The 27,371-nt window shown below is 39.6% G+C and overlaps 1 protein-coding gene across 1 annotated transcript in view; it reads right to left on the bottom strand.

The window, feature by feature from the left end:
- LOC122812417 (sialin-like) overlaps positions 1-27,371 on the bottom strand; it is a 1,040,020-nt gene that overhangs the window by 354,919 nt on the left and 657,730 nt on the right. Inside the window, exon 8 of the mRNA XM_044084807.1 lies at positions 11,954-12,072. Coding sequence (XP_043940742.1) covers positions 11,954-12,072 — 119 coding nt within the window. The remainder of the gene's footprint in view (positions 1-11,953; positions 12,073-27,371) is intronic.

The raw sequence follows: 27,371 nt of genomic DNA, 5'->3' as shown, positions 1-27,371 counted from the left end.
CTCCTCCCATACTTTTCCTCCTCCTTAATCTATGTATCTTCCTCTACACATTAAATGCTATCATATATTCTCTGAAGTTCAACATATTTCCATCTCCCTTCAATCTACATCTTCTCGTTATTGTCCTCATAATCCTAATGTCATTTCTTCAATGAAAACTTGTCACATAAACACTGCACCTCCTACATTCCTGCTCCTTCTCAGGTTTCCACTAGTGTCTCATCAGATACATCATCTTCACCACCACTCTACAGTCTTACTTTCCCTTTCCACTTACAGAGATCACTTGTTAGCTCATCCTTTAAGCACCACATGTTCTCCTTCTTTGTCTCTCTTGAGAAGTTCTAAACCTCCATTCAAAATATACTTTTCCCTGGTTGTCTTCCACTCCTTCTCCTTCATTTCTTGCTATTCCTCTCCCTAGTTTTACCACCATTTCATCCTGCCATTTCTAAATCATTCAATTTTTTCTTTGCAATCTTAACTGCCCACTTTACACTATTAAAACACAAAGTCATTTAAAAAAAAAGATTAAAAATACCTTCCCTGTCTTATATTCCTCTGAATCATTTACTTTTCAATTCATTGTTATAGCAACAACCTGCATCACAAGCAGTAGCAAGCCTGGTGACAGCTGTTACCCCAATCTCAACCCTCTGTTGGGTGTTTTTTATCTCTTCTAATGTTGTGACATTAACCCATACCTCTTCTACCAATTCCCTATACCTAGCATGTGCCCATTTCCTAAACTGTTTCCCACTGTTAACTTTTCCATTACCCACCTCAAAAATCCTAACCTGTCAAATCAAATAATTTAAAAAAAATCAGACAATACAATTCTGGCATCTATCAATCCTAACTTTTCTATCATATTCATATATACAAACACCTAGTATGTTACAACTGTCTATTTTGTTGCTATTCCCTAAAAATGCACACCTGCCTACACTGCCTTTGTAGAACCACTTCAATCTATTCTGCTATTATGAGGGTAAAGTAAATGAGAAGAGATCAGTTAAGGAATATTTGACTTGTGACACTATCATTCATTGCACAAATTTCACAGTACTTGGTGTATTCATTACAGGCAGAGCCAGAAACGGTCACAAAGTTGTTAGTTTAAATATGAACGCTCATATATTAAAATTATGTTTTAGAGCTAAACTGAACTGGGGCTTAATTAATCGTGGAACTCTGTTTTCCACCTTGCAATACATTCATAAAAAGTTTAATTTGTTTATGTGACAGATATAGCGCATATACAGACCTGAAAAATTGTGTGTTCCATTTCAGTGTTTATGGCAGCTGTCTGCACACATTTACAGCTAATGGCAGTCAAGTCTACTGCTCAAAGTAACATTGACTTAAATGAAAAATAATAAATTTTTTTGTAAATTACATTTTGGTAAATGTCTTTCCAGCTGTTGAAAATGTCAACCTAGTGTTTAGAAATTATTGATAAATATACTTCAAATTTGAGGTTATGTCCAAACATATATTTTTCTTGAATTTTCATATGCTAAGCTCATTTCATGCTTGTTCTTTGAAGGTTTGGATTTACACATGAAAAAATACAGGCACAGTTCTATGTCTCCTTCACTTAAAATTAATGACTCGCAACTGACAAAATAATAAAGTAACTATGAATCTGCCCTTGACTGTCATGTGAGAATAAAACTGAAGATCTGAAAGTTCATTTTATGACAATAATGTTAACAAAAAAAGATAAAAATCTACTTCTCAATTGGACAGGTGACAATATAGTTACCCCTGCCAACGGCAAAGAAGCCAGTAATCTACTAATTTAATTTTTCAGGCTGAAAATTACTGAAGTAAAATGACCCGATTCTCCAGTACAATATCATTATTTTTTCTTATTTAATTTGTACTTTAGCTGAATCCTTCTAATGTTCATACACAGCTCCTTTTGTTTTTGAAGATTATTAAAATATTTAGTTTCAATTTATTTGAGCTTCTATTGATAGGTACAGAAGACTCAGTAACACTTGCAAAAAATATATTTATGTCTTTAAAGCAACATTTAAGAAACAGGCTCTTAACAGAAAATAAAAAAAAGAAGCAATATTAACATTTTTATTTGCAGACATTATACAGTATATATATATATATATATATATATATATATATATATATATATGGCTTCTTTCTTGATAGCAACTCTCATTATTCCAACATTATACAAACTGTTCAATTCCTGCATTCCCTTAAAGCTCCTCCTAAATTGTATTTTGCATATATTGTTCCCACAAATTCCATTTATTTCTATGCAATTTGCTCCTTCCCTTTTCTAAAGATCCTATTTCCAGTTATTTTATTTCTTTTACAATATTCAAACTTCAAATATATAGTTGGTTTAGATTTTGATTTTCTAGTAATTGCTTTTTGGCAGCCAATAGAATGAAAGTTATCAAGGCCTTACTATATCTATGCAATTCAGATCCTGAGTCCCAGCTCTAATAAATCATTCCCTTAGTTACAGACATTTGCTCCCTCAACACTTCTGACAGAGTATTTTGTAGGGAATTATTAAAATCTAACAGCTTATATTCCCAAAAAAACATGTACCCTGATCTTCCCCATTTCACCTCCAACATTTACTATCTACCTGAGGAAAAAATCTCTGAAGTCTGCTTGGAGTATAAAAATACCTATGCAAACACTTCCAAGTAAAAATTATAAACCTTCTGGACTTTGCTGCATACATGGGAGCCGTATATATGTCCTTCTGTTGTTTCCTTGTAAACTGCTTTTCCAGTCTCTTTTGCCAGTCTTTTCTAACCTCCTCTGATTGATTCTTAGAGGCATCATGCAGCATTTATATGCTCTACTAATTATCTCTTTTTAACAGCAGCCTCCATTCTAGTTTCAACTAAAAAGTCTATCAGGGCAGGTATTTCATTTAGGACTCTCCTATCACTGTCTCTTTCCCTATATTCTGATAACCATGCTTGGTAGGGAAGGCAGTCTCTACTCTGAAGTCCAAAGTTCCTCTTGGCCTCATCCCTCTCTAGTCATTTGCTACCGATACCTTGGCTCCTTTGCTAGATTTCTTCAGTAAATTCTAGCCCTCTCTTGCTTGGTTCCTTTACCCCTACTTGCAGTCATCCCTACTTGCAGAATCTCCTTTCTCCATTCCCATGTTGGCTTAGCTCATAGAATACTTTCTACACCTTTATGAATATAATATTCTGTATGATTGTTGTTATTCTTAAGGATCTGCATCCAAAATACCACTCTCTCTCATAATTTCTTAGACCTTCCCCTACTTCATCATCATCCTTTTCCATTTTGAATTATAACTTTCTGGTTGTGTTACGTGTATGAGCCCTAACTGCCTAGCTCTAAAATATCCTGTTAAAACAGGTAAATCTAAACCATCTTACTGTATTTGGAGGATCAGTTTATCCCACGTCATTCTTGCCCTCTTCCCCTCCCAGATAAATTCATTCAAATCTTTATTAATTATTGCCCACAACTTCTCCACTGATTAATAAACAGATGCCTTATCTGTATATAAATCTAATGGGACTAAAAATATCTTCACTGATTGTATCTTACCATCCATATCCATACACAAGATTTTCCAGTTTCTCATGTTTCTGTTCTACCTTTTGTTTACTCTCTTCCCACATATCCTTAGCTACCAAAACAGAAGCCAAATATGTTTTGATAACTTGTAATGCAGCAGTAATTTGCTTTTAATGCATGTGAAAATAATGTTTAAAGATTAAACTCTAGCAACAGGATGGTGATGAAGATGGAAAAGTGTGACAAGACTAGAAACTGCCTCTGGCATCATACCAATATGATGGTAAATGTCAGACTTATTCACAACAACAGAATGGTCTGTACGTAACTCCATGTCAAAACAGCCTATTTGCATATTCTGCTACAGGACTGGAAATGCTAAGTATAAAAAATAGCAACTCAATGGAAAGGGTGGCTTTGTTTTGTATGGACGACCCTGTAGAAAGGGTGGCTTTTCCCATGTGAAGGGTGTTATTCCTGTAGGAAGGCTTGGTACATCTCTCAAGTGGGTTAACTGCTTCATATTACTCACCACATGTGTTGCACTGTATCAACTTGGGACTACTAGTTGTTCCTGGGGATGGTTAGAACCATCTATACATGGTCTTTTGCATATGAGGCTCCTCATTTCTGAAAGCTGCTACCCTAGTGGCTTAGGGAATGTTCCAAACTGACCTTCTTAAAGAATTCCCCATAATTATACTTTTAGCGACAACCTGTATAAATAGCTTCTACTTTTGTCTTACAATCAGAATTTTAATTATCATATCATTATGAATATGCTCTGTTGTTTTATTTTCTGTAAATAATGCTTATTTAAGAAGAGCTTAAAAAAGAATCTGAATTTTGAATACGCACCATTTGACTATGTACAAGTTACAGAATGCAGAAGGGAACTGAAAAAAATCAAATCCCACCGAAAAGGAATTAAGGAAGCTGGTCAGTATATCCTCATAAAAATGGTTCAGCTTGAGCTGGGAAATGTGAAATTCCAAAGATGAGTAATAGATGGAAGCTATGACAGGTCACAGGTATTAATAAAGATCAGAGTGTGTAAGGGTATTAGAACTGTTAACACGTGAAATACTTCAGTAATTATAAGTAGATAACATATAAACAAATGCAAAATTGGAAAAATCTAGTTGGACTCCACTCGAACAAGGATACGCTACAAAAATCAACAGTTTTGTGTCATAAATATGTGAACAGTAAGACTAAAAACAGGAGGTCATGTTAGGAATCCAAACCAATACAAGAGGGTGGTGACAAACTCTCTAATGGGTGGCACCTGAAAAGGCATACTGAAAATGAAAGAGGACATGGAGCTAAGGTTTAACTGTACTCTATGAGGTGGCAAGATTGAAAGTCAAGGCAACTAAGAACACAGCCTGCTGGGGAGCTACAAAATAGGTGACACTCAGATTCTCATTTGTTTTATGTAAAACTCCATGTAAATAAATGTGCATATGTATGTATGTATACAAAAGACTAAAAATGTTAATGCTGCAAACATATATTCTGAAATCTGTGAGAGTAAAAAGAAAGACTGGGAGCTACTAAGGGTGTTTTAAAAATGTATGTGAGCAAACCAGTGCAGTATCTGAATGAGCTTAAAATCTGTGTTTGTATATAATGGGAATGAATTCAAATTAAGCTTTCATAATAGCATCATTTAAAATCAAATACAAAGGTTTGCTGATTGCTTGATTATTTGAACAGTTACCTCAAGTTAAGAAAAGTTAAATGTATTATTCCATTAATAAGGCTGTCAAGCATTCTGAAGTGTACATACTAGTTTCTCTGGGATGAGGTCTTTAAAGGGCTGTAATGCAGACAGAAAAAATAAAAGAATATAGAAAATGCTTCATCCTAACTCTATCTTAAATCCAGTTATCTCAAAAGCGATTAGGATTTTAATGATGCTTTCAAGAGTAATTGTAGCACATTCAGAAGTGTTGCTGACTGGCATTGTCCTCCTACTATAACTTACTAATGTGTGCTAAACTTAACCCTATGCCTACACCTAAAGCCAATCCTACACGTTATCTTAGGAAAAACCCTTTCTGTAGCACTCCTGATACACAAGACACTCATGTAGGTACACGACATACAGCAGCACAAACATGCAGCACTAAATTGGTTCTCTTCCCTTCCCTTCTACCTATTCTAACCCAAACACACACACACACACACACACACACACACACACACACACACACACACACACACTCGCACTCCCAACCCTAATGTTGAAACTTTCAGTAGATCCTAAAGTTTCAGTACTAAAAATCCAAACCCATACTTACCTTACATATATGCCACCAACCATCTTCCTTTCAGCATTTCCAACACTTAAGAAATAGCCCTTTCAATGAATTTCCCAAGCACTTCTCTCTGTCAAAGAAAGTACAGTTGTGTACACTTACCATAAATGTAGATGTTCAAATGTATTGACTGTTGCAGTCATCACATTTGTGTTATCCCTGCCAGGGTAGCCCTCGGCCGGCCCAAATACCAGAGACTTAGTATTTCTGCATCAGTTGCTGTCGCTTGAGGATTGACGTCAGGTCATTAGTAGTATAAAGTAAGGCAGCCGACGCCATTACATCAGTTTTTCTTGCCCTAACCTGTCAGGAGTCCCCAAAGTAGGAGTCCAGGTAGTGGTGGAAGAAACCCCACTAGTGGAAAATAAATACCAATAAGTCCCTTGTAAGGAAATGAGAACAAAAAGTTAGAAAGGCAATAAAAGGAGAAAGAGAAGAAAGGGGGATGGAGGGAGGGAAACCAGGACTGCAACAGTGAATACACTCGAACATCTACATTTATGGTAAGTGTACACAACTGTACTATGTTCTTCGTGTTTCGCTGTTGCAATCATCACATTTGGGTTGATTCCCAAAGCTGAGGAAAAGGGTGGAGGCATTCAATGAAACTAGGGGCTGCCTAGGATGTCCTGCAAGACTACAGAGGCAAACCCTGCTCTGGATTTGGAGAAGAGGGACAGGTGGTAATGCTTGGTAAAAGTATGAACAGATGTCCAGGTGGCAGCCTCCCCTGGTAGGGACTCCTCTGAGGAAAGCTGCAGAGGTGGAGGCAGCTCTGGTGGAGTGTGTCCTGACCCCTTTGGGGGGAGGCTTTCCATGCTGTTTGTAGCAGAAATGGATGCAGTGTGCTATCCATTTGGAAATGGTTTGTTTGGAGATGGCTTTGCCTTCTGCCCCGTAGCAAAGCTAAACAGCAATTGATCAGACTTTCTGAAGGAATTAGTCCTGTCTAGATAGAATCTGAGCTGTATGTGCACATCTAGAGAGTAAAGAATCATTTCCCCCTTGTTCTGGGGATTAGGAAAAAAGGTGGGCAAATGGATGGATTGGTTGAGAGCCACACTGGACACCACCTTGGAAATGAAGGATGGGTTAGTTCTGAGGGATAACTTGTCTGCATGGCAGATTATGAAGGGTTCCACAGCCATGAGTGCCTGCAGCTCAGAGACTCTTCTGGCTGAAGTGATGGCGAGAAGAAATGCTGCCTTCCAGGAAATAAATGTTAGCTCTGCAGAGGAAGCTGGCTTGAAAGGGGGCAGGGTGAGCTTTTCCAATACAAAGTTAAGGTCCCAAGCTGGTGTCGGTGCCCTTCTGGGTGGCCTCAAGTTGCTAGCCCCTCCTAGGAACTGTTTGATCAAAGGGTGTGAGAAAAGAGGCTGCTCAGTGGGAAAATGAGCAGAAACAGCACAGGCATGAATTTTTATAGAGGAGAAAGAGAGGCCACTGTGTAGGAGGTCAGCTAAGTAATCCAGGCTAAGAGGGAGGGAGGGCTGTGCCTTATTGGCTCCCTTAGCCTGGATCCAGGTGCAGAACCTTTTCCATTTATCAGCATAAAACTTGGTGTAGAATCATCTGAGCTGATGGTTGGTGTGGGAGGCAAAGAGGTTGGCCATCAGGGTTCCCCATTTCTGAATTATTAGGGTGAAGGTACTTCTGTTGAGTTGCCACTCGTGTGGGTCCAGAAAATTTCTGCTTAATTGGTCTGCCAGAGAGTTGAAAGAGCCTGGTAGGAATTATGCTAAGAGGTGTAGTTGCATGGCAGAGGCTGTGTGCCAAAGGGTCATGGCCAGCCTGTATAGAGGGTAGGAGTGAGTCCCCCCCTGCTTGTTGATGTACCACATCACAGTGGTGTTGTCTGTTTTGATCAGGAGAGCTCCTGGAGAGAGAAGGGGCTTGAAAGCTATCAAGGCATGCTACACAGCAATAATCTCTTTTTGGCTGATGTGCAGAGGGATTTGCTGTGGGCTTCATTGGCCCTGTATGCACCTGCCGTCCAGGTGTGGACCCCAAGCATAGTCTGATGCGTCTGTGGTGGGGGTCTGGGTGGCGGGGGGATGGGGAGAAAGGCATTCCCTTGTTGTGGGAACATGCTGTTGCCCACCAAAGAAAATCTTTTCTGAGGCAAGGAATTATAGGTAGAAGTTTCCAGGTCTTGACAGTGTTGGCACCAAAGGCTCTTTAGGTACCACTGAAGTTTCCTCATATGCAGTTTGGCATATGGAATGAGTAGTATGCAAGATCCCATGAACCCCAGAGATTGCAGGATCTTCCTTGCAGTTAGCTGGGGCGTGGTGGCTAGTTGAGAGAAGTAGGCTGTCAGGAAAATTTGTTTCTCTGGAGTAAGGTATGCCATCTGGGAAGATGTGTCCAGACTTGCTCCCAGGAAGATTATCCTTTGGGTGGGCACCGGTTTGGATTGTGTACCCTAGGGAGTTTAGTAGGGTCTTTACAAAGGCCAGGTGCTTGAGCAGCTTCTCCTGGCTGTCTGCCTGAATAAGGCAGTCGTCTAAGTATGGGTAAATCTGAATATTCCTTTGTCTGCAAAAGGCAATGGCCAGAGCCAGACATTTTGTGAAAACTCTGGGAGCAGTAGATAAGCCAAAGGGATGCACAGAGAACTGAAAGTGTTGAGATCTTGCCCTGAAGCGTAGGTATTTTCTGCATGATTCCCTGATAGGAATGTAGAGGTAGGCCTCTTTTAGATCTAGGGTGGTAGCCAAACATTCTTGGAGAGCATGGGTAGCAGGTGCTGGAGGGTGAGCATTTTGAATTTTGGGATCACCAGGAAGGCGTTTAGAATGGATAGATTGAGGATGGGACGCCAGGTGCCCTCTTTTCTGGGCACCAGAAACAGTCTGGAGTACAAACCTTGGCCTATCTGTTCTGCAGGAACGTGCTCTATTGCCCTTATAAAGAGCAGGGAAAGGATTTGCTTTTGAGCCTCTGCCCACTGATTTGGTGTTAAATCTGAGAACCCTTTTGGGGTTGGAAGGGTGTGGAAGGAAAATTTGTATCCCTGAGACACAATGTTCAGAACCCAGTGGTCCTTGGTAATGGTGGCCCAGGTGCTTAAGTGAAAGGAGAGTTTTCATCCTAGAGGTAAGTGAAGGTGGGCAGAGAGAGGGGGTGGAGGAGGTGAGTCATTGTGAGTTCTTACCATAAGGGGGTGGCTTAGAACTCCCTGGTTTTGAAGTGGAGGTAGTCCACTGCTTAGATCTCTGCATTCCCTGGGGCTGCTGTCTGGGGGGGGTCTGCTTCCACAGGGCCTAGGCTGAGCCGGTTTACTGGGAGCAGGAAAGAACCAGTGTTTGGAGGGACAATGCCTGCTGAACCTAGGGGGCTGGACCTGTAAGAAATACTTAACTGTTTGCATAGATTTTGCTTTTTCTTCCATCTTTTTTAAGACCTCTTCTGCCTTAGTGCCAAATAAATTATCTTTGTGCAAAGGGGCATCCAACAATTTAGATTTTACATGATCTGGCAGGAGCTGTTCCTTACACCATGCATGCCTTCTAATGACAGATCCAGTGACTGCTGCCCTGCAAGAAGCTTCTAGGGTGTCACAACCACAGTGCAAGGTGTGTTTAGTTACTTGACTTGCAGAATGCATTAACTCTTGTAAATCTTTAGATTTTGCCCAAGCGGGAAAGGAAGACATTTTTTGTTTAAGGAGTTCCAAGGTATGTTGCTGAAAATTCAGCACATGGAACTGGCAATTTAGTGCCCTGAAAGCAAGAGTAGCTGAGGTGTATACTTTCTTCCCCCATCTGTCCAATGCTCGGGAATCCCTGTCTGAGGGTGTGGGATTCTTAGAAGAGGTTGCTTTACTCTCTTTTGGCCCTTGATAAATGTCATCAGGGTCAGCTGCAGGATTTTTAAAAAGATATTTGTGTGAGTCAGGTACTCTATAGTACCTGTCTGGTTTTCTAGGAGCAAGAGGAATGGTGTCAGGAGTTAAGCTGGATTCGAGGAAAACATCCTCCCCAACATCCGGGACTGGGGGGATGGCCAAGGGTCTGTGTTGTGGAAGATCTAGAAATTCCCTGAGTCTCTTTTTAGACTGAGGGTAGTCCTGACTCTCCCATTGGAAATGCTCCCTTAAGGTATGCAGGGTTTCCCCAAAGGAAAAATCCTCTGGGGAGAGGCTGAAAGAATGGAATCCTCTGCATCAGAATCCTCATAAGTGGAGAGTGGTTGCATGTCTTCATATTCAGATGCATCAGATTCATCTGACTCTTGTTCAGACAAAACTACAGGGGACAGATCTCTTTTCCTTTTGGGGGAGTAGCTTGACTTCCCCCTGATCAGCATGATAAGGTCTTCCGCCATTTTAAGCATTTGAGACTGAGGCAAGGTAGCAGGTGCCTGAGAGTGAGTCGTCGGTTTCTTGGGTGTGGTTCGTACCCTGGGCCTAAGAAACTCGGTAGTTTTAGAAAGAATAGTAGTCACGAAAGAAGACGTCGGTTTGTGAAAGAAAAAAGAATCCCCAATGGGGTACTTAGCTTTAGAAGACTTCAACTTCAATTTGGTAGACGAAAACTCAGGTAATGGCCGACCGTCACTTGTGTGAACTGCTTCTGGCTCCACGGCAAGAAAGACTGATGTAATGGCGTCGGCTGCCCTACTTTACACTGCTGACGTCAGTCCTCAAGTGACAGCAACCGACGCAGAAATACTAAGTCTCTGGCATTCGGGCCGGCCAAGGGCTACTCTGGCAGGGATAACCCAAATGTGATGACTGCAACAGTGAAGCACAAAGAACATCTGACAATTTGACAGAGTGGAGTGCACTTATCTAACAGCATCTTAGGCATAGCTGTTTTTTGTTTGCCTGTATCATAAATTTGCACAATGTGGTTTGTATAAAGTGCCAAGGGCTGTTTATTTATTTATGTATTTGATTTTGTTAACCAGGTAAGTGAATTGGTCCAAAGACTGTTTTCAGCCATGACTTAGACCAAGCGGCAGTAACAATTTTTCAACCAACATCATATTTAGTTATTTATTTTTATATCTGTTTACTACAGTAAGGTACTGATCTCAGTGAATCAATTACAGGCTCAGCCTTGGTGAGAACAGATACAAGATCAAGCAAACAGAGTTAACAATTACAAATAAATGTGATTTAAAAAAAACAGAAGCAGAGTCAAGAGAGGCTACATACAATACTTACAATGCTCAGTGAGCAATCAAGACCTTTCCTCAAGTGGCACTCTTGGGACTGGGCTGTACCAAAAGCTCTACCATCCCATGCGATGGGTGAGCCTACATCAGCTTATTTCTTCTTCCTTGGCCAGCTCCTGCAGTACTCAGGATGCTGATCAAGCCCTATTCACCCAGGGCATAGTCAGAACCAAAAGTGCTACATCATAGAGAAAACTGATAAATTAATTTCTTTAGTGCTATATACCAAGTATCTGATCACACACAAAGGAAACGTATAACTCCATGACTTCCAGGACCACGACGTAATGATCTCTTCACCCTTTATCAAGTGCAAATTTAGCTACAGTGTGGTAAACAACCACCAGTCTATTTGCTTCTTGGATAGCTGGATAGCCAGTGTACAACTGATGACAAGTAAAGAGGCTTTTCTAACATCCTCATCAAAAGCTCACCTTCACTAAAGGGGTAGACCTGCAAAAATGCATTACTGTTGCTGCCTTTCATCTCTGTCATCATGTCTTTAACCAGTATCTACCTATTCTATGCCACACCAATACCATAAATACAAAAAAGCACTTTGGAGCTGTGTTGAGCTATGTTTCTTTTCATTCATGTACTTTGTATCTAAAGGAAGGTATGCTGGCCTTTTCAGATACCACCCAGGTGCACAAACCAGAAGAATACTTTGCACAAAGTGAGATATATGCATACAGTGCAATCAAGTATTAAATATAGTCACATTTAGTTAAACTTAAGTATTAGCAAGTTGGTCTGTTGTGTGTGCACAGTTTCACCTGAAAATGCATTGCCTCTTATAACCCCTAAGGTACTAGTCAATTTACCAGTTAATACAATTAAAAGGTATTCTAAAATATCTAAGAAAGTCCACATTTTATTGGCAGCTTTGAGCTTACCTTACTGCCTAATGAGGTAAGGATGTGCTCTCTCTCAGCTCTGCTAATCCGAGGATCTGTCTCTGGACTGCTGGATACCAAGAGGAACCAGAGAAGACACCAAACACAGCTGGCACTCCCTAGAGATTATACAAAGTTCAGATGAGTAACTCATAAGCATGCAGTAATAAAATTATTTTTTTCAGTTTTGTAGTCCTGTGTTCCACGAACATCCCACTCTTTCTGACCTCAAAAATCTTTCACACTACCAAAGAGGATCAATTTACTTACCAGTTCTTTCTATAAAGTTAGATACTCTTTCTCCAACATCTCTTTGGATCCGATTAATCTTACTGTTGGGGTTTAAAGCTTGTTCTCACTTAAGGGAAATAATGCTGCAGAAGTGAAAGAAGCAATGGTCAAGAGAGGACTTGTGAAATGGCATATGTTGGAAAGGAGTCACAGCACTAAAAGCCATAACGTAGCACAGCAGAAGTAGGTCTTTTCCTCTTTTTCTAATTTTACTTCTGCCCCTCCCTTGCCATACTCGCATATTGCTGTTTCCTAGATGTTTGCACAACACTGTATGCTCAATCATACTTTTAAAACACACCTAAATGAGGTTTGTCAAGGAGCTCACTAAATGAGACCCATAAAAAAACTGCATTCACAGACAGATAGTATCAAGGGTCATATAATTTAGTTTCATCTTTAGCTTCTACCCTAGCTATTCTGAAAGTGGGACTTACTCAAACTGATAAAAATGCAGTATTTTATAATTACAAATGGTTCAGTAGTTGAAAAACGTAAATATTTGAAAAAATAAATCTGATGCCTATGTGTTGACATTTCTTCATAAACATGAATTCTGCATGTATACAGACTAGGAATCATGTGACTTGCTCAAGGAACGTGAGAAACAGGCTGGAGGCAACACTGGAAAATCACTGCGTGAACAAAATCTTGGAAAGACCAGTTATGCATATTTCCAGTCAATACACTGGATCAAAATTCAGCAAACGTTGTTTTGACAAACACAATTCACTGAAAGAGCACACTGAGATACAATACACAAGAACAGCACAGTCATTAAGTGGGGTCATAATCCACCCATTCATTTAAAGACCTCCCCTGCACCCTCACCCACTTTAAAATTCACCTTTTCCAGGTGCTAGAACTCCCCATCACTGATAACCAAGATCAATTCACAGAACAGTGGCTCAGGTGATGTTCTAATAGATTAGTGTTGCAGCATTCTAAGCTATTTGGGTTCCATCTCCTGCCAAACAGCCAGCGTTTTGCTGCTTAAGGACACCTTCCACTTGCACTAAACATCAGGAGCTCAAGCAGAGCACCATATATAAACAGTTAAAAGTGCCAAAATCTTCAGATCTGTCTTGCCCCAATAAGGGAGGCAATATCCCTGAAAGAGAAAAAAAATAAAAGAAATGTCAGGGAATGTAACATAACAGTAACTATACAAACAAATGTAATATACATTCATATCCACACCCTGGCAATACAGAAAAAACACCAAAAGAAGGGGGGGTTGAAGACAGAGTATAGGTACTGCAACAGTATCTATTACAGCACTTATTGTTACACAACTGTACTATGTTCAACATTAGATCACTGTTGCAGTAGCTTAAGCTATTTGGGTACGTTACCACAGCTTAGAAAACAACAAAGGAGGAAGAGGTAAATTAAGAATCCAAGAGCTCCTGGAGAACAGACTAAGCAAGGCCTGTTCTGGACCAGGAAAAGGAATCCAGTTTGTAAAGATAAGTGCAGAAGACCACTATCCTGCCTCTAGAATACTTCTACAGTATATACCTTTCCAGAAAGTCATGGAAGAAGTCAGAACCCTAGTGGAATAAGCCCTAACCCTGCAGGGAAGTGGCCCGATATGGTGAGCATGAGACATCCATCTAGAAGTTACCTGCTTTGACACTGATTGTTCTTTCCTCTTAAATTAATAACAGCTGATCAGCTTCCCTAAAGGATAGAATATTGTCTAGACAGTATCAGATGTGGACATGCAGAGTATAAATATTTGTCTTGCTTGTTTTGGGGTTCAGGAAAAAGACAGGAATTAATAGACTGGCACAAGATAAACCCTGATACCAGTTTAGGCATAAAAAAGTATTAGTTCTCAAAGAAACCATGTCTTTGTAGAAAATAAGGTAAGTCTGACTCACCTTTACAGCTTGCAACTCACATAATTTAGCAGAAGTCAGAGTAATCAGTAAAACAATCTTCTATGTTAAGAACTTCAAATCCACCTGTTGAGTTGATTCAAACGGAAAAGGAATAGAATTTCACACACAAAGTTAAGATCCCAAGAAGGAGCCACCTGTTTTCTAGCTGGACAGATATGTAAAACCTCTTTCAAAACTGCTTGAATCGAGGACAAGTAGAAAGGGAGAGATCTGAGCGTGAACAAGCAGAAACGGCTGATAAATGAACCTGGACTGCGAAGTAAAAAAGGCCAAAAGACAGTAACAAAGTAACACACACAAATAGTCAGAAGCAACCAGGCCTTAAAAGCTCCTGATTCTTAGAATGGGACCAACTAAAAAAATCTTCTCCACTTGCATGTATATGATTTTCTAGTAGCAGGCTGCTTCACCCCCTTTAATACCTGCTGCACATCCTCAAAAAGGAGGTGCCTAACTAGTATCAAGATTCTACCATCCTAGCAGTTACTTGAAGAGTTTCTAGACTTGAGTGTATCAAATTAAAGTGCAGTTTAAAATATACATAAATAACATTAATTACCTTTTAGTCTTGAGTCAATAACTCTTTAGGATGTGCAAAACATTTTCTTTTTATTTAAATCCGCATATGTCAGCGCTGGGAGACTAGCTTCACAGTTAAAAAATCTGTCTCACCAAGCAGCAAAAATACACAGTTTTTATTTCCTTTTCTTATCAGTATCATGCATGCAGAATACTGACATTGACAAATAGGGTCTCTGCAGACCCTCATGCTTCTCACTTAGTGCTGCACGTGAACACTCAACAACCATGTTTTTAGTAACAATGTTTTAGAAAAACACAAGCTACCTGGCTTGGTAATCAGTCTTGTTTTTCAACCTTGTATATTTCAGTACCAGTAACATTCTAACTCCCCAACATTCCTTGTAATTACCCATCCCAGCCTGGGAAGGTCAGCACTTACATAAAACAAAATCTTTTACATTGTTTTCTTTTCTACTTTCAGAAACCAGTCTTTGTAACATCCTTTAACCATTCCAGTACTTTCTTTACCTTCAATCATCTGTTAATACACTTGCAGCTTGATATTAGAATACAGTTGTGAAACACTTAGAACTACAATTTGTGGTTTGCATAACTACATATCATTTTTAACATGAACAAATATGAAATAATTCATCAAACATATTTGTGAAGAAATTGTAAGTTAATATGCATTTTGTATAGAATAATCATGAGAGATCCATTTTTCTCGAACACTCCCTCAGTCTTATAAGTAAATCCCGTCTGTGGAAAAGCTTGTGGCAATTGTTCATGGCCAGATTAAAAAGTAGGGAGAACCACTGGTGCCTCAACCAAAAGGGAGTCACCAACACAATTTCTGGAGTCCTTTTAGAGCTTTAGAGCTCCCTGGTAATCAGTGGAAAGGATGAAGAGACATACACGAACATTCCTGTCCAGTGGGAATAAGAAAACATCTGTCTTCCAGGCCTGACTGTAAGGAATCCTACAGCAAAATGTCTTTAGTTGTCTGTTCTGTGAGGAGGCAAACAGGTCCCCACAACAGGATCAATTCTTATGAGACCCCTTGATGAAATTTAAATTGTGTGGAAGTCTATCCTGGTTCTACTGAGCTTGTCTGCTTTAAGGTTTTGTTCTGGCAGAATATATGAAGACTGAAGAGTTAGACTGAGCTGAATTGCTATCTCCCAGGCTATCACAGCCAGTCTGCAAAGACAGTATGATATGGTACCACCTCATTTATGTATCACTTTACTGTGGTATTGTCTGTGTACAACTGCAGAGGGTCTGGGGACCACAGACGCTTCAAGGCATTCAAAGTATTGCTAACAGCCAACATCTCTCTAACATTTATGTGTCTGTCCACTGGATTCCACAGAGTTTGCACTTTTACGTCCTTTCAAAATTGCTCCACATGCCAGGTCTGAAGCTTTTGTGGTGACTTACTTGGAGGGAGGATGGGAAAGGGAAGACCTGAACTGCAAGCTGTATAGTCTAGTCACCATCCAATTTCTCAATTTACAAATCCACAAGCTGGACTCTAAAAAGTCAAAGGGTGTAGATGCTGAATCCAGACTGATACAAGATATCACTGCATTTTCTTCTTGTGTAGTCTGCAAAGGGTAGCATGATTATAATTGAAGTCATGGACCCATGTACCCTAGAATCCTGAGACACTCCCTTACAGAGGTTTGGCTTAAGTTGGATAAACCCGGGGGGGGGGGTGTTGAAGCATACTCGCTTTGTTTGGGAGGGGGAGGCTGTTCCCAAGGAGGAGTCTTAACAGACATCTCAGGAAAACCATTCTGTGAGATGAGAGGAGAGAAAACTTCGACAAATTGATCTGAAACTTCAAAAAGAGTAGAAGTTTCTGAACAGGTGCTAAGAACTCTTGACAGCTGGAAAAAGAGTCTGTAAAAATAATCAATTGTCCAAATATTTTAATTTCTAGGATTCATTGGTAAGTACTAGGCTAGCTGCCCTTATAGGACATTTTAAGCCTAGTTAATTTCGCTCAGAGGTGAAAATCAAACCCTGTACCTTGTGTTTGTGAGCTAAACAACTTAATAATTATTAAAACAATCCCCCCATTCCCAAATTTAAAATGTGAAAGCTCTGGAGTCTGCAATAAGCAATCACTATCACTGGTGCTAGGCATTTTGTGAATACCTGTGGTGCAGTGGACAGTCCAAAGTTTAAAACAGAAAACTGATAATGTCAGCCAGACACAGCAAATCTTAAGAAACACCTGATATGCTTGGCTATAGGAATGCGACAATAAGCATTCTTTAGGTTCAGTTTTACCACAAAAGCAAAATGAGGAATCAAAGGTACAAAAATTTGAAGTGATAACATCTTGAACTTTGGGATCTTGATAAAAGATTTAGAGCACAAAGATTCATCAGTGGCCTCCAGGCTCCTTATGGTGTGGGAACCAGAAATAACTCTGAATAAAATAGCTTTTGCCTAGGAGTTTGAGAGGCACTGGTTCTATGACCACCTCACCCCCCCCCCCCCCCGAGACAGCAACTTGCTTGGACACGGTGGAATCCCTTGCCAGGCACATCCCTGTTGAGTTACATTTTGAATCCAACTCTCTGATATTATCTGATGCCATAAGGGTTGATGAAGTCTCACAGACATTGAAAGAATAGCAGAGTGGAAGGGAGAAAGAACCTGAACAGACGGATAATCATGTTGATGGTAAGGAGGCTGTCCTTGAGATTTTGAGGCTTTTACTTTCTTTTCTGAGCCTCACTTCCATTGTTTTAAAACCCTGAAAGTTGGAACCTTGCTGCTTAGATTGTGTATTGGAAAAGGAGGCTGAGGAGGAGGAGGGAAAACTATTACTTGGTTTAAAAATGAGGGTTGGAAAATCTCAAGTCAATCCTTGTATACATTTCCCTTTTTCATCACACCTCCTTAGTACCTCAGCTGCAGAAGGGCCAAACAGGATCTCTTTATCTAAGGGGAGATTACAATTTCAGATATAACATCTTTAGGTAGGTTGTGATTATAAAACCAAACAAGTCTCCTTAAAACTGATCCAGGTGCCAAAGGCTTAGTGGACAGATTTTTAATATTACTCTTATATGCTTAGAAAGTTGACAGGGCAAAAAGTTTTGCATTAGCATGCATTTCCTGAAGGATATGAAGGCTGAAACTCAGATATTTATCTGTCATTATTTTGTGACTTCCATCCTCAATTTAGGATATGCTTTGTCACATGAGAAGCAGCTGTCACTGAAGCATTAATTAATGATTTATCTCACAAGGAAGGTTTAACCAATAACTTTTGCATATTCTCAAAACACAAAAGCAAACACTTTAACATATATGCTTGACAATTCAACATTCTGAAAGTAAAAATACTAGAAGAAAAGATGTTCGCCCCCAGCTTACCCCCTGGATTAGCAGTAGCCTGTTTAGCAGTAGCTGATTTGGCTAAAGTAATTATTGTTGGATCTGCTTTTGGATTAGAAAACAGGTACTTATGGGCGTGGGGCACCTTGTATAACCTGTCACACCTCTTTGGGATCAAAGGTTGCCCATTAGGGAAGTTTAATGCAATGAATCAAAAACTTTCTCTAATGCCAGAAATACAGGAGGAACAGCAGCAGCTTTAGTCATTTGTATCTGTAACAAATCATAATAAATCTTCCATGCCACAGGAATTTCATTCTGATCCCAGTGAAAAAAAAAACTCTGATGTTAAATAAAATGTAAGTGAAACACATTTTATCAACAGGGAATCCTGGAGCAATTCTGCCTTCAGAATCTGAATGGTCAGACAAGGCATATTATCCCAAGAAATCCGAACAAAGCCAAAAATAGTGTGTGTGTGTGGGGGGGCAAAGGCCCAAAAATAGGGACAGAATTTTAATATTGCTCTTATATGCTTAGAAAGTTAACAGAACAAAATGTTTTGCATTAGCATGTGTTAGAGTATGCTCAACAAAATATTAAGGTTGAAAGTAATTCTGCTACAAATATGCAGCATAAATAAGGTCTAAAATAAAGCTTGTTTAAATGTAGAAATAGAGTTTAGCAATATGTGATCAGCATCCACACTAAATGACTGTGGCTTGAAAAATAAGGAACTTGCTTAATGGACATGTTTTCTTACAGAATCAGCAAAATGTAAAAACAGGATGTATGTTTACACATTATCAGGAAAAAAAAGCTAATCTGGTTCCTTAAAGGCTGGACAGACAGGAAAACAATCTGCATAAGACATTGTTAAGCAAGAAAGTTTGAATGATCAAGTCAGCATTTGTATGTGTTTTACTACAAGGTGTTTCCTTAAAAAACAATACCAGTACAGGATGAAAACATATTTTTCTGCAAACACAAGAACAGATGTTCTCATACAAAGAGCAAAAATGTGACATTGTTAAGCAAGGAAACTTAAAAATAATATCATCAAGTCAGTATCTGCAACAATCAGCATTGTTTCTACAGGATGAGCAATTCTCCAAAATAAAATACCAAAAGGAAATCTATATGTGTGTGCGTGACTAGAACTGTATATAAGATCTGTATTAATTCAGTTATGTTAGAGATATCTATGTAGGAATACACACTTGTTCCGAGGTAATATTGTATCTCTCACATCATCCATGTTCAAGAAGTAAAGTAGAACAGTACCTAAAGCTGCTACAGTAGTACGTGTGGTTTGTTATAAAAAGTCTGAGTTTGGTGCTACAAAGTATATTCTCTCATCAGTGTATATCTGCACGTTTCTGTATGCAACAGACTGTGAATGCAACTATAACCAGACTTTGATTTCAGCAAAACCCAGCCAGCAAGACTGAGTGTCTTAAGAAGACTTTGGAGCCATCACAGTAAGCATCACAGTAACAGCACCCAGACTTTAGCACCTTATCATTAATTTTTCAATGGCAAGCCAGCCAGGGGATATGAAGTCTTAAACTCAAATATTTCTCTGTCATTATTTAGAGACTTCCATCCTCAATGATCTACCAGAAAACCACACATTTTATGAGAAACAGAGCAATAATATCAGACAAAACTTTGGACATTCTGTAAAAATCTGGACAGTTGAGAGGTATGGTCTCCTGAAGTACCCCCCCCCCCCAACCTGCACTGACTGCTCTTCTGACTAGAAAATCCTGTCAGAATGAAAATAAACTCTTAGCGATACATAGAACAGGCAAGAATTGGGCTGGATACATAGAACAGGCAAGAATGGGGCTAGAATTTACTAGAGAGAACTGTCAAAGGAACCAAGGTACTGGGAGCAACTATCTAGTGAGAGAAAGGTAATACAACAGGAAGAGGCCAAGAATACATTTGGAATGCAGGCTACATATTATGTTCCCTATCAATGACTGATATCAGAGTATATGCAAACAGAAAGCAATAGGGGATCCTAAGTGAAAGACCAGCTCTGGTTTTTAGTAGAATCTAGATCAGAAGCTGCCATTAAAAAGGGAATAATTAGTAGAGAATATAAAATATTGTATGATAACTATAAGAAACAGAGGAAGTTAGACAGGACTGGGAAGACAGACTAGATAACCAATTCACAAAGAAACAATGGAAGGATATATGCATGTCTCCCAAATATGCAAAGTCTAGATGATTTAGGATATTTGCTTGGATATGTATTTTTATACCCCACGCAGACTACAAAGAATTTTTCCTCAGGTAGACTGCAAATGTTGGCGGTATGAAGAAGAAACAGGTAACTGTGAACAAATTTTTTGGAGGTGTAATGAGTTGGCAGACTTAAAAAATTCGTAATATAAACAAACCACGCTAGCCAGGGATAGCAGCCAGACACCGCAACCTGCTTTATTTCAAAATGAGCGCTTTCGTTATTACATGAGATAATTTCATCAGCGAAGATAAACTTTATTAACAGCATTCATTAAATAAAATCAAAAGTTGTCATGTGATCACCAAGCCTCCCAGGCCAAGCAATTAAAAAAACATCTGATTATCAAAAAAACTAAGTTTAATGCTGCTCAATGCCAGAAGTCTAAATCTCAAGATGCACGCCCTCGAAGCCCTCCTCAGTATGGAGAACATCGATGTCTGTGCTGTGACTGAAACCTGGTTCAAGGCTCCTGAGAGCACCCCGGCACTATCAGGTTTTACCTCATATCATGCGTTCCGGCCCCAAAACCCGGACCGTACCACAAAAGGAGGGGGTGTATCCATATTCATCAAGGATACCCACACCTCCAGGCTGGTGGCAACTCATGAAGCATCAGAGACCATTCAGGTGCAATTAACCATAGGCAAAACTGCTCTACAGTTTGTAGCATGTTACAGGCCACCCTCTCAAACTCAGGAACCCCACACAGCCTTCCTGAAGACACTGGAGAGTATAAATGTCTCTCCAAACACCATCATATTGGGTGACTTCAACTACCCAAACATAGACTGGGAACATTACTCAAGCCCCAATACCCTAGCACAAAGGTTCCTGGAGTTCATAAACTCAAATGCTATGGAACAACTTGTCACCATTCCCACAAGAGGTGAAAATATACTAGACCTGATCATCACAAACATGGGGACAAAATGCTCCACATCGGAAGTATATCCCTCATTGGTGAGATCAGACCATAAACTAATCTCACTGGAGATCCACATCCTGCCCCCACCCCCAACAAAAAAGACCACAGTGAAGAACTTCTCAAAAGCCAACTTCACACTTCTTAAGACTGGTGTGGTATTCTTCAAGGCCCCTGAGCCATTGGAAACCACAACCCACGCTGCTGAATCCCTTACAAATGCTTTCTATGAGCACCTCCAGGATTGCATGGATCAAGCAATCCCAAATAAAATCAAGACCCTTTCCACCAAAGGCAAGCGCCCGATCTGGTGGACCCCAGCCATAAACAAACTTTACAACAAGAGGAGAAAGCTACTACAAGATAGAGCAAAATCCCTAAAAGGGAAGACATCTCTGATCAATACTAGTAAAAAACTACGATCACTCATAAAATCATCCAAGGCCAACTTTGAGAGAAAAATCGCCAAGGACTCAAAAGACAATCATAAGGCCTTCTTTAGCTATGTTAGAAATCTGGGTGGAAACTCCCAGAAATGCTCAGAATTAGTCCAAAATGATACAAAAACCATTGAACCCACAGACATTGCAAACATACTGGCAGACAGGTTCAGTGAAAATTTCTCCCCCCCCCCCAAAATGAGAAATATCTATCCCAGCAGAGTGTAGCCTCCCAATCATCTCAAATGCCCAGGTGAGAGCTGCTCTCTCTAAAGCTAAAAACACAGCATCAATGGGACAGGATGGTGTCCCTGGCTGTGTGCTACACGAACTCAATGAGGAACTAAACCCACACATAAGGCTGCTGTTTAATCTTAGCCTTACCACAGGATATGTACCCAAAGAGTGGCGTACGGCAACTGTGGTCCCACTCCACAAAGGCGGTGCTTCTACGGACCCTGGTAATTACCACCCCATAAGCTTAACAAGCCTGGTCTGCAAAGCTATGGAGAGGATCATAATGGAACTCATAAATAAAGACATAGGGGACCTACAGACATTGGATCCTACCCAATTCGGCTTTGTCAAGGGCAGATCATGCCTCTTGAACTTAGTCGACTTTTTTGAAACAGTCACTAAGGCCATTGATGAGGGTAAGGCAGTTCACACAGCCTACCTTGACCTTGCAAAAGCTTTCGACACAATACCCCACTCGGGTATCATAGAAAAGCTCACCAGCTTAAATGTAAACCCATATGTCACAAGATGGGTTGCAAACTGGCTCAAGGACAGAACCCACAGGGTTAGAGTTGCTGGTGCCATGTCAGACTCCAAGCCAGTCACAGGCGGTGTCCCACAGGGCTCAGTCCTGGGCCCCCACTTGTTCGGCATCTACTTTTCAGAAGTGCAGGCAAACATAGGAGGATTGTGGCTGACAAAGTTTGCAGATGACTGCAAACTGGGCGCCATAGTTGAAAATCCATCAGACACAGATATCCTTCAGAGAGGTCTCATAGAAACGGATAACTGGTGCCAGAGCCATGGCCTTAAGCTAAATGCCAAAAAATGTATAGTCATACCCTTTGGTAAAAACAAGGTAACCCCAAGTTACCACATAGGTGGCAATCCATTAAGCACAGAAGAGGTTATCAGGGACCTGGGGACCCAAGTTGACAGTAACCTTTCTTTTGACACTCACATTGCCAAAGTGGTTAGGAGGACCTTTTACATTGCCCACCTGATTATGAAGGGATTCACATCCAGATCAAGGGAGGTCATTGTTCCCCTGTACTCTTCACTTATCAGACCAATGATTGAGTACAATGCCCCATTCGAATGTATCTTACCCGACACCTGCAGCAATTGGAAAGACCCCAAAAGTTCCTCACCAAAAGGATAAAGGGGCTCAAAAATATGCCATATGCTGCCCGACTGAAGAAACTCCAGCTCTATTCAGTCACATACCGTCTGCTCAGAGGTGACCTGTGCCTGACATACAAGGCCATGTCCAACCCGGAATTAATGGACATGCTCCACCTCAAAAATCCAAATCCACCAGAGCCACAAGAGCAAGAGACTTAAACCTCAACACGGATATAAATAGGACGTGCTGGAGGGACAGATTCATCACCCAGAGACTCCCTATGCTGTGAAACAGAATCCCGGTCCATGTGAGACAGAGCACCTCGCTGGCTCTGTTCAAGAGGAATCTTGACCAGTGGATGGGAGATCGTAGGTTTACCCCGGGGATCATCTCTGTATCACTGTTGGACAGAGGCACGGCAAACTAATGGGTATAGTATTCTTCAACCTAAGGGGTGGTGAAAGCCACACAACTCTGGCTAGGCTTATAAATGCCCTAGGGCAGATAGCCTAGTATGAACCTATGAACCTATTGCTCACCTCAGTGCATAGCATTATATAGAGCTGTTTCTAGCATACATAACTGAAACATCTCAATCGTTTTTCATTAATAATATTATTATTAAAGGCAGACTGTTTTTTTTTTTAAAGAACATGACTATTACAAAATTCTTAAAAATGTTTCTCTTGAAATGCGCTCTCTATACAGAACTGACCTTCTCAGTATAAAACGTTTAAATAAGTTCAGCTAAAATCACCTACATGATAAATTAATTACTATGATTGCATAGTGAATATATACAGTTATAAAGCGTCATAGTTTTTTATTGCTTTTTATATTAGATAGTTAAAAATTCAGACCTTTTCTCTCTCTTTTCTTTCTCTATCTGGCAAGGGCTTTGAGGTTTAGTATCAGATCTATACAGATAAGAGTCACTAAGACCTGGCCATCGTACCACATTCAACTCTAATTGCCAGTATTGCTCTCTTTGTTCCAGTTTCACCACCCATGATCCTCCCTTTTTACATTTCTGGATCTTCTCCAAAATAGTAAATTTTAAAGTGTTTTGGTTGGTTGTGGAAGCTGTGGCTGATCCCTGGACGGTCTGAACACAGTTGGCCAGAGCAGCCTCACCTAACAGCAACTGAGAGAAGCTAGTAAAGCCCACAGAAATCAATATGTAGAATGTCAAAGAATAAATAGTTCTGAAGTAAGTAATGCATTACAAGTCCCTCACAAGTTCTGACATGCAAAACTTAAACAAAAAATATATTTTTTGTCAAAAAGTAAACATTTGCCTCAAAAAAAAACTGTAAACAAGCACCAATGTAACAACACAGTTTTCTCAGTGTTAAGACAGCCCAAATTACTTTGTTTCTCAGTAAAAGTAGCAACTTTGATTGGAAAGGTACAACCATTTGTCAGAAAATTAATAAAATAGGAAGGCTTTCTCCAACAGGGACTTATCTGCACAGCTGAAGGATCATTAGCCGACTGACAGAATCACAGGGCCAGTTGAAGAAGCAATTGTTTCAGTGACAAAAAAGCTCTGAAGTAATTGGCACTCCAACTGCCAGAAGCACTCAAGATACTCCCTATAAAGGCAATTTTTAGACTGTGAATATAACGAAGAATTTCCACCTTTAGAAAGGCAACAGTTTAGTCCCAATAGAGAAAACCAAGGAAATTTTCACAGGCAAGGGGGGATAAGGGAGAGGGGGAGATACATGTAAAAAACCCCCCACCTGGAAGCAACAAAGGAGACAACATCATCAAGATAAACAACACGTACACATTGGAAGGGTTCAGTATATACAACTTTAGTAACATAGAACTCAAAAAAGAGCATTTCTCACTGTTGGAAAAGGGGTTCAAATTCATTCCCATGACCAAAGGGAATAAAGCACAAACTACACTGGACATAAAATTATTTTTGAGAAAGATGAACCTAGAATTGCTATTTAAGAAAGATGAATATGACTTTGAAAAAGAAACATTAAATGTTACAAAAGAACAAAGAATACTAAAAAGGAAATCCACATATAATCCACCAATCCATGCACAACTCAGAAACTTTGAACAAGTTATGGAAAAGGGAATCAAAAAATGTGACAAAAAAGTGAGGTACAAAAATAACTTGGATACAAAAGAAAAAGAGATCCTAGAGGAGCTTAGACACAATGAAAGTATTAGGGTCATGAAACCTGATAAAGGTGGGGGAGTGGTAATAATGGAAGTTATTGATTATGAAAGTAAAATGAACGAAATCCTAACTGACCCAGCCAAATACAAGATAGTTTCTAGAAACGAAATAAATTTAGCCTATCAAAAGATAGACATAATGTTGAATGACATGGCTATGGAATCAGTTTTTGATGAGAAGATACATCTTTTCTTGAAAGTCAATAAACCAAAGGTACCTGTTATTTTCGGCATTCCGAAAATACACAAGAATACAATGGACCCCCCCTTTAGACCCATTGTGTCAGCCGAAGGATCCAAAACTACACCTTTGGCCATATTTGTTGATACAAAAACAAAGCACATATGGATTAATAAAAAGACCATACTGAGAGACTCATGGGATCTACTAAGACATTTAGACCTAGAGACATCATACAAGGACATAATGTTTGTAACGATTGATGTGGTGGATTTATTTGGATCGATACCCTATGGAAAGGGCATGGAGAGATTCGAAGACGAAATATTCAAGGACGACAAAATGACACATGAGGACAAGATAGCATGTGTTGGCTTAATGGACATTATTCTAAGGAACAACTATTTAGTCCATCAAGGAGAATTTTACCAACAAATCCAGGGAGTAGCAATGGGGGCAGCCTGCTTCCACATTTGCTAATTTGGTCCTTGCGAACTGGGAGGAGGAGTTTGTTTTCACATCAGAATATTTCAAATACTGTATGTTGTACAGAAGATTTCTTGATGACATAATAATCCTGTGGAAAGGGGACAACACCAAGCTTGAAGAATTCTTATCATATATAGGAGAGACAACTGATTTTCTAAAATTTACATACACCATGTCCAACACCAACATTGCCTATCTGGACATTGAAATTACCAAAAGGGTGAACACAATTGAATCAAAAGTGTATAGAAAAGACACTTATGTTAATTCTTTTCTCCACTATCAAAGTGGACACCCCAAACACTGTAAAAGAAACCTGGTGAAGGGGCAATTCGTCCGAGGTTCCAGAATGACCAGCACTGACCATGAATTTGAAATGGAATGTGACAAATTGGAACGTATGTTCCTTGAAAGAGGATATCCCAAAGAATTTATCAGGGAATACAGGACTGAAGTGTCCGAAGCTAGAAATGGAAGGTTCAAACCCATATTGGGGCTTAAGGAAGAAACACAAAATTCCCACACAATAACTTCAAAAAAGAAAGATAACTATCAACAATCACTCATACTTGAGTATAATGCATTAAACAGCAAGGTAAAAGAACTATTTCAACATGAGTGGGAAAAATTCAAAGCTTTTACGGACCTAGAAGGACTACTTGATTCAAATCCTAAGATAGTGTTCAAAAACTCATACAACATAAAAAATATATTAGAAAGAGGAGATTCAGGACATAATGCCACAAGGGGAAACTATAAAAAAACAGGCACATATAAATGTGGAAGATGCAGACAATGTGAGTATATATCCAACCTAGATAAAATTTACTTAGAAAGTAGAAAGATTTGGTTACACAGCAAAGGACACTTTAACTGTGAGTCAAAGGGATTGGTCTACTTAGCCATTTGCAAGGGATGCACTTCTTATTATGTGGGGAAGACAGAGCGTACCCTAAAGAAAAGGATATATGAACATGTTTATGATATTGGCAAATGTAAGGAATCAAATGCACTATATAAACACTCACTTGTCTGCAGGAGATACAGCTACTGTTTTTTTGTACTGGACCAAATAAAAATTGACATAAGAGGGGGTCCATGGGAAGAAAATATAGGCTACAAGGAGTTATGGTGGCAATTAGTACTAGAAGCCAATAGACCCCCAGGGTTAAATGAAAACATATCTATTCTACCATTCTTAAAGTTAAAAGCTGCTAAGATATAATTTTGTGTGCAATAATAAAGATGGTCAGGAGATGGCAGTGTTCATTGTCAGTTTTAAGAAGTAAACCCAATAGTGAATAATTCTTTGGAACAGAAACAATTACATTTTTCTTGAATGAATTAATTTATAGAAAGTTGTTTTTAAATAAAGATTTGATTTTAAATTAAACTTTTAAATTAAACTTTCACATTTTTTAACACACATAACATAATTACAACTGTTATATATAAACATTGGGAAATGTTAAATTGAAGTG

Source organism: Protopterus annectens, chromosome 1.part1 (genome assembly GCF_019279795.1).
Source record: "Protopterus annectens isolate FY-2018-M chromosome 1.part1, PAN1.0, whole genome shotgun sequence".
Lineage (NCBI taxonomy): Eukaryota > Metazoa > Chordata > Ceratodontiformes > Protopteridae > Protopterus > Protopterus annectens.
This window is presented reverse-complemented; position numbering and strand designations above follow the sequence as displayed.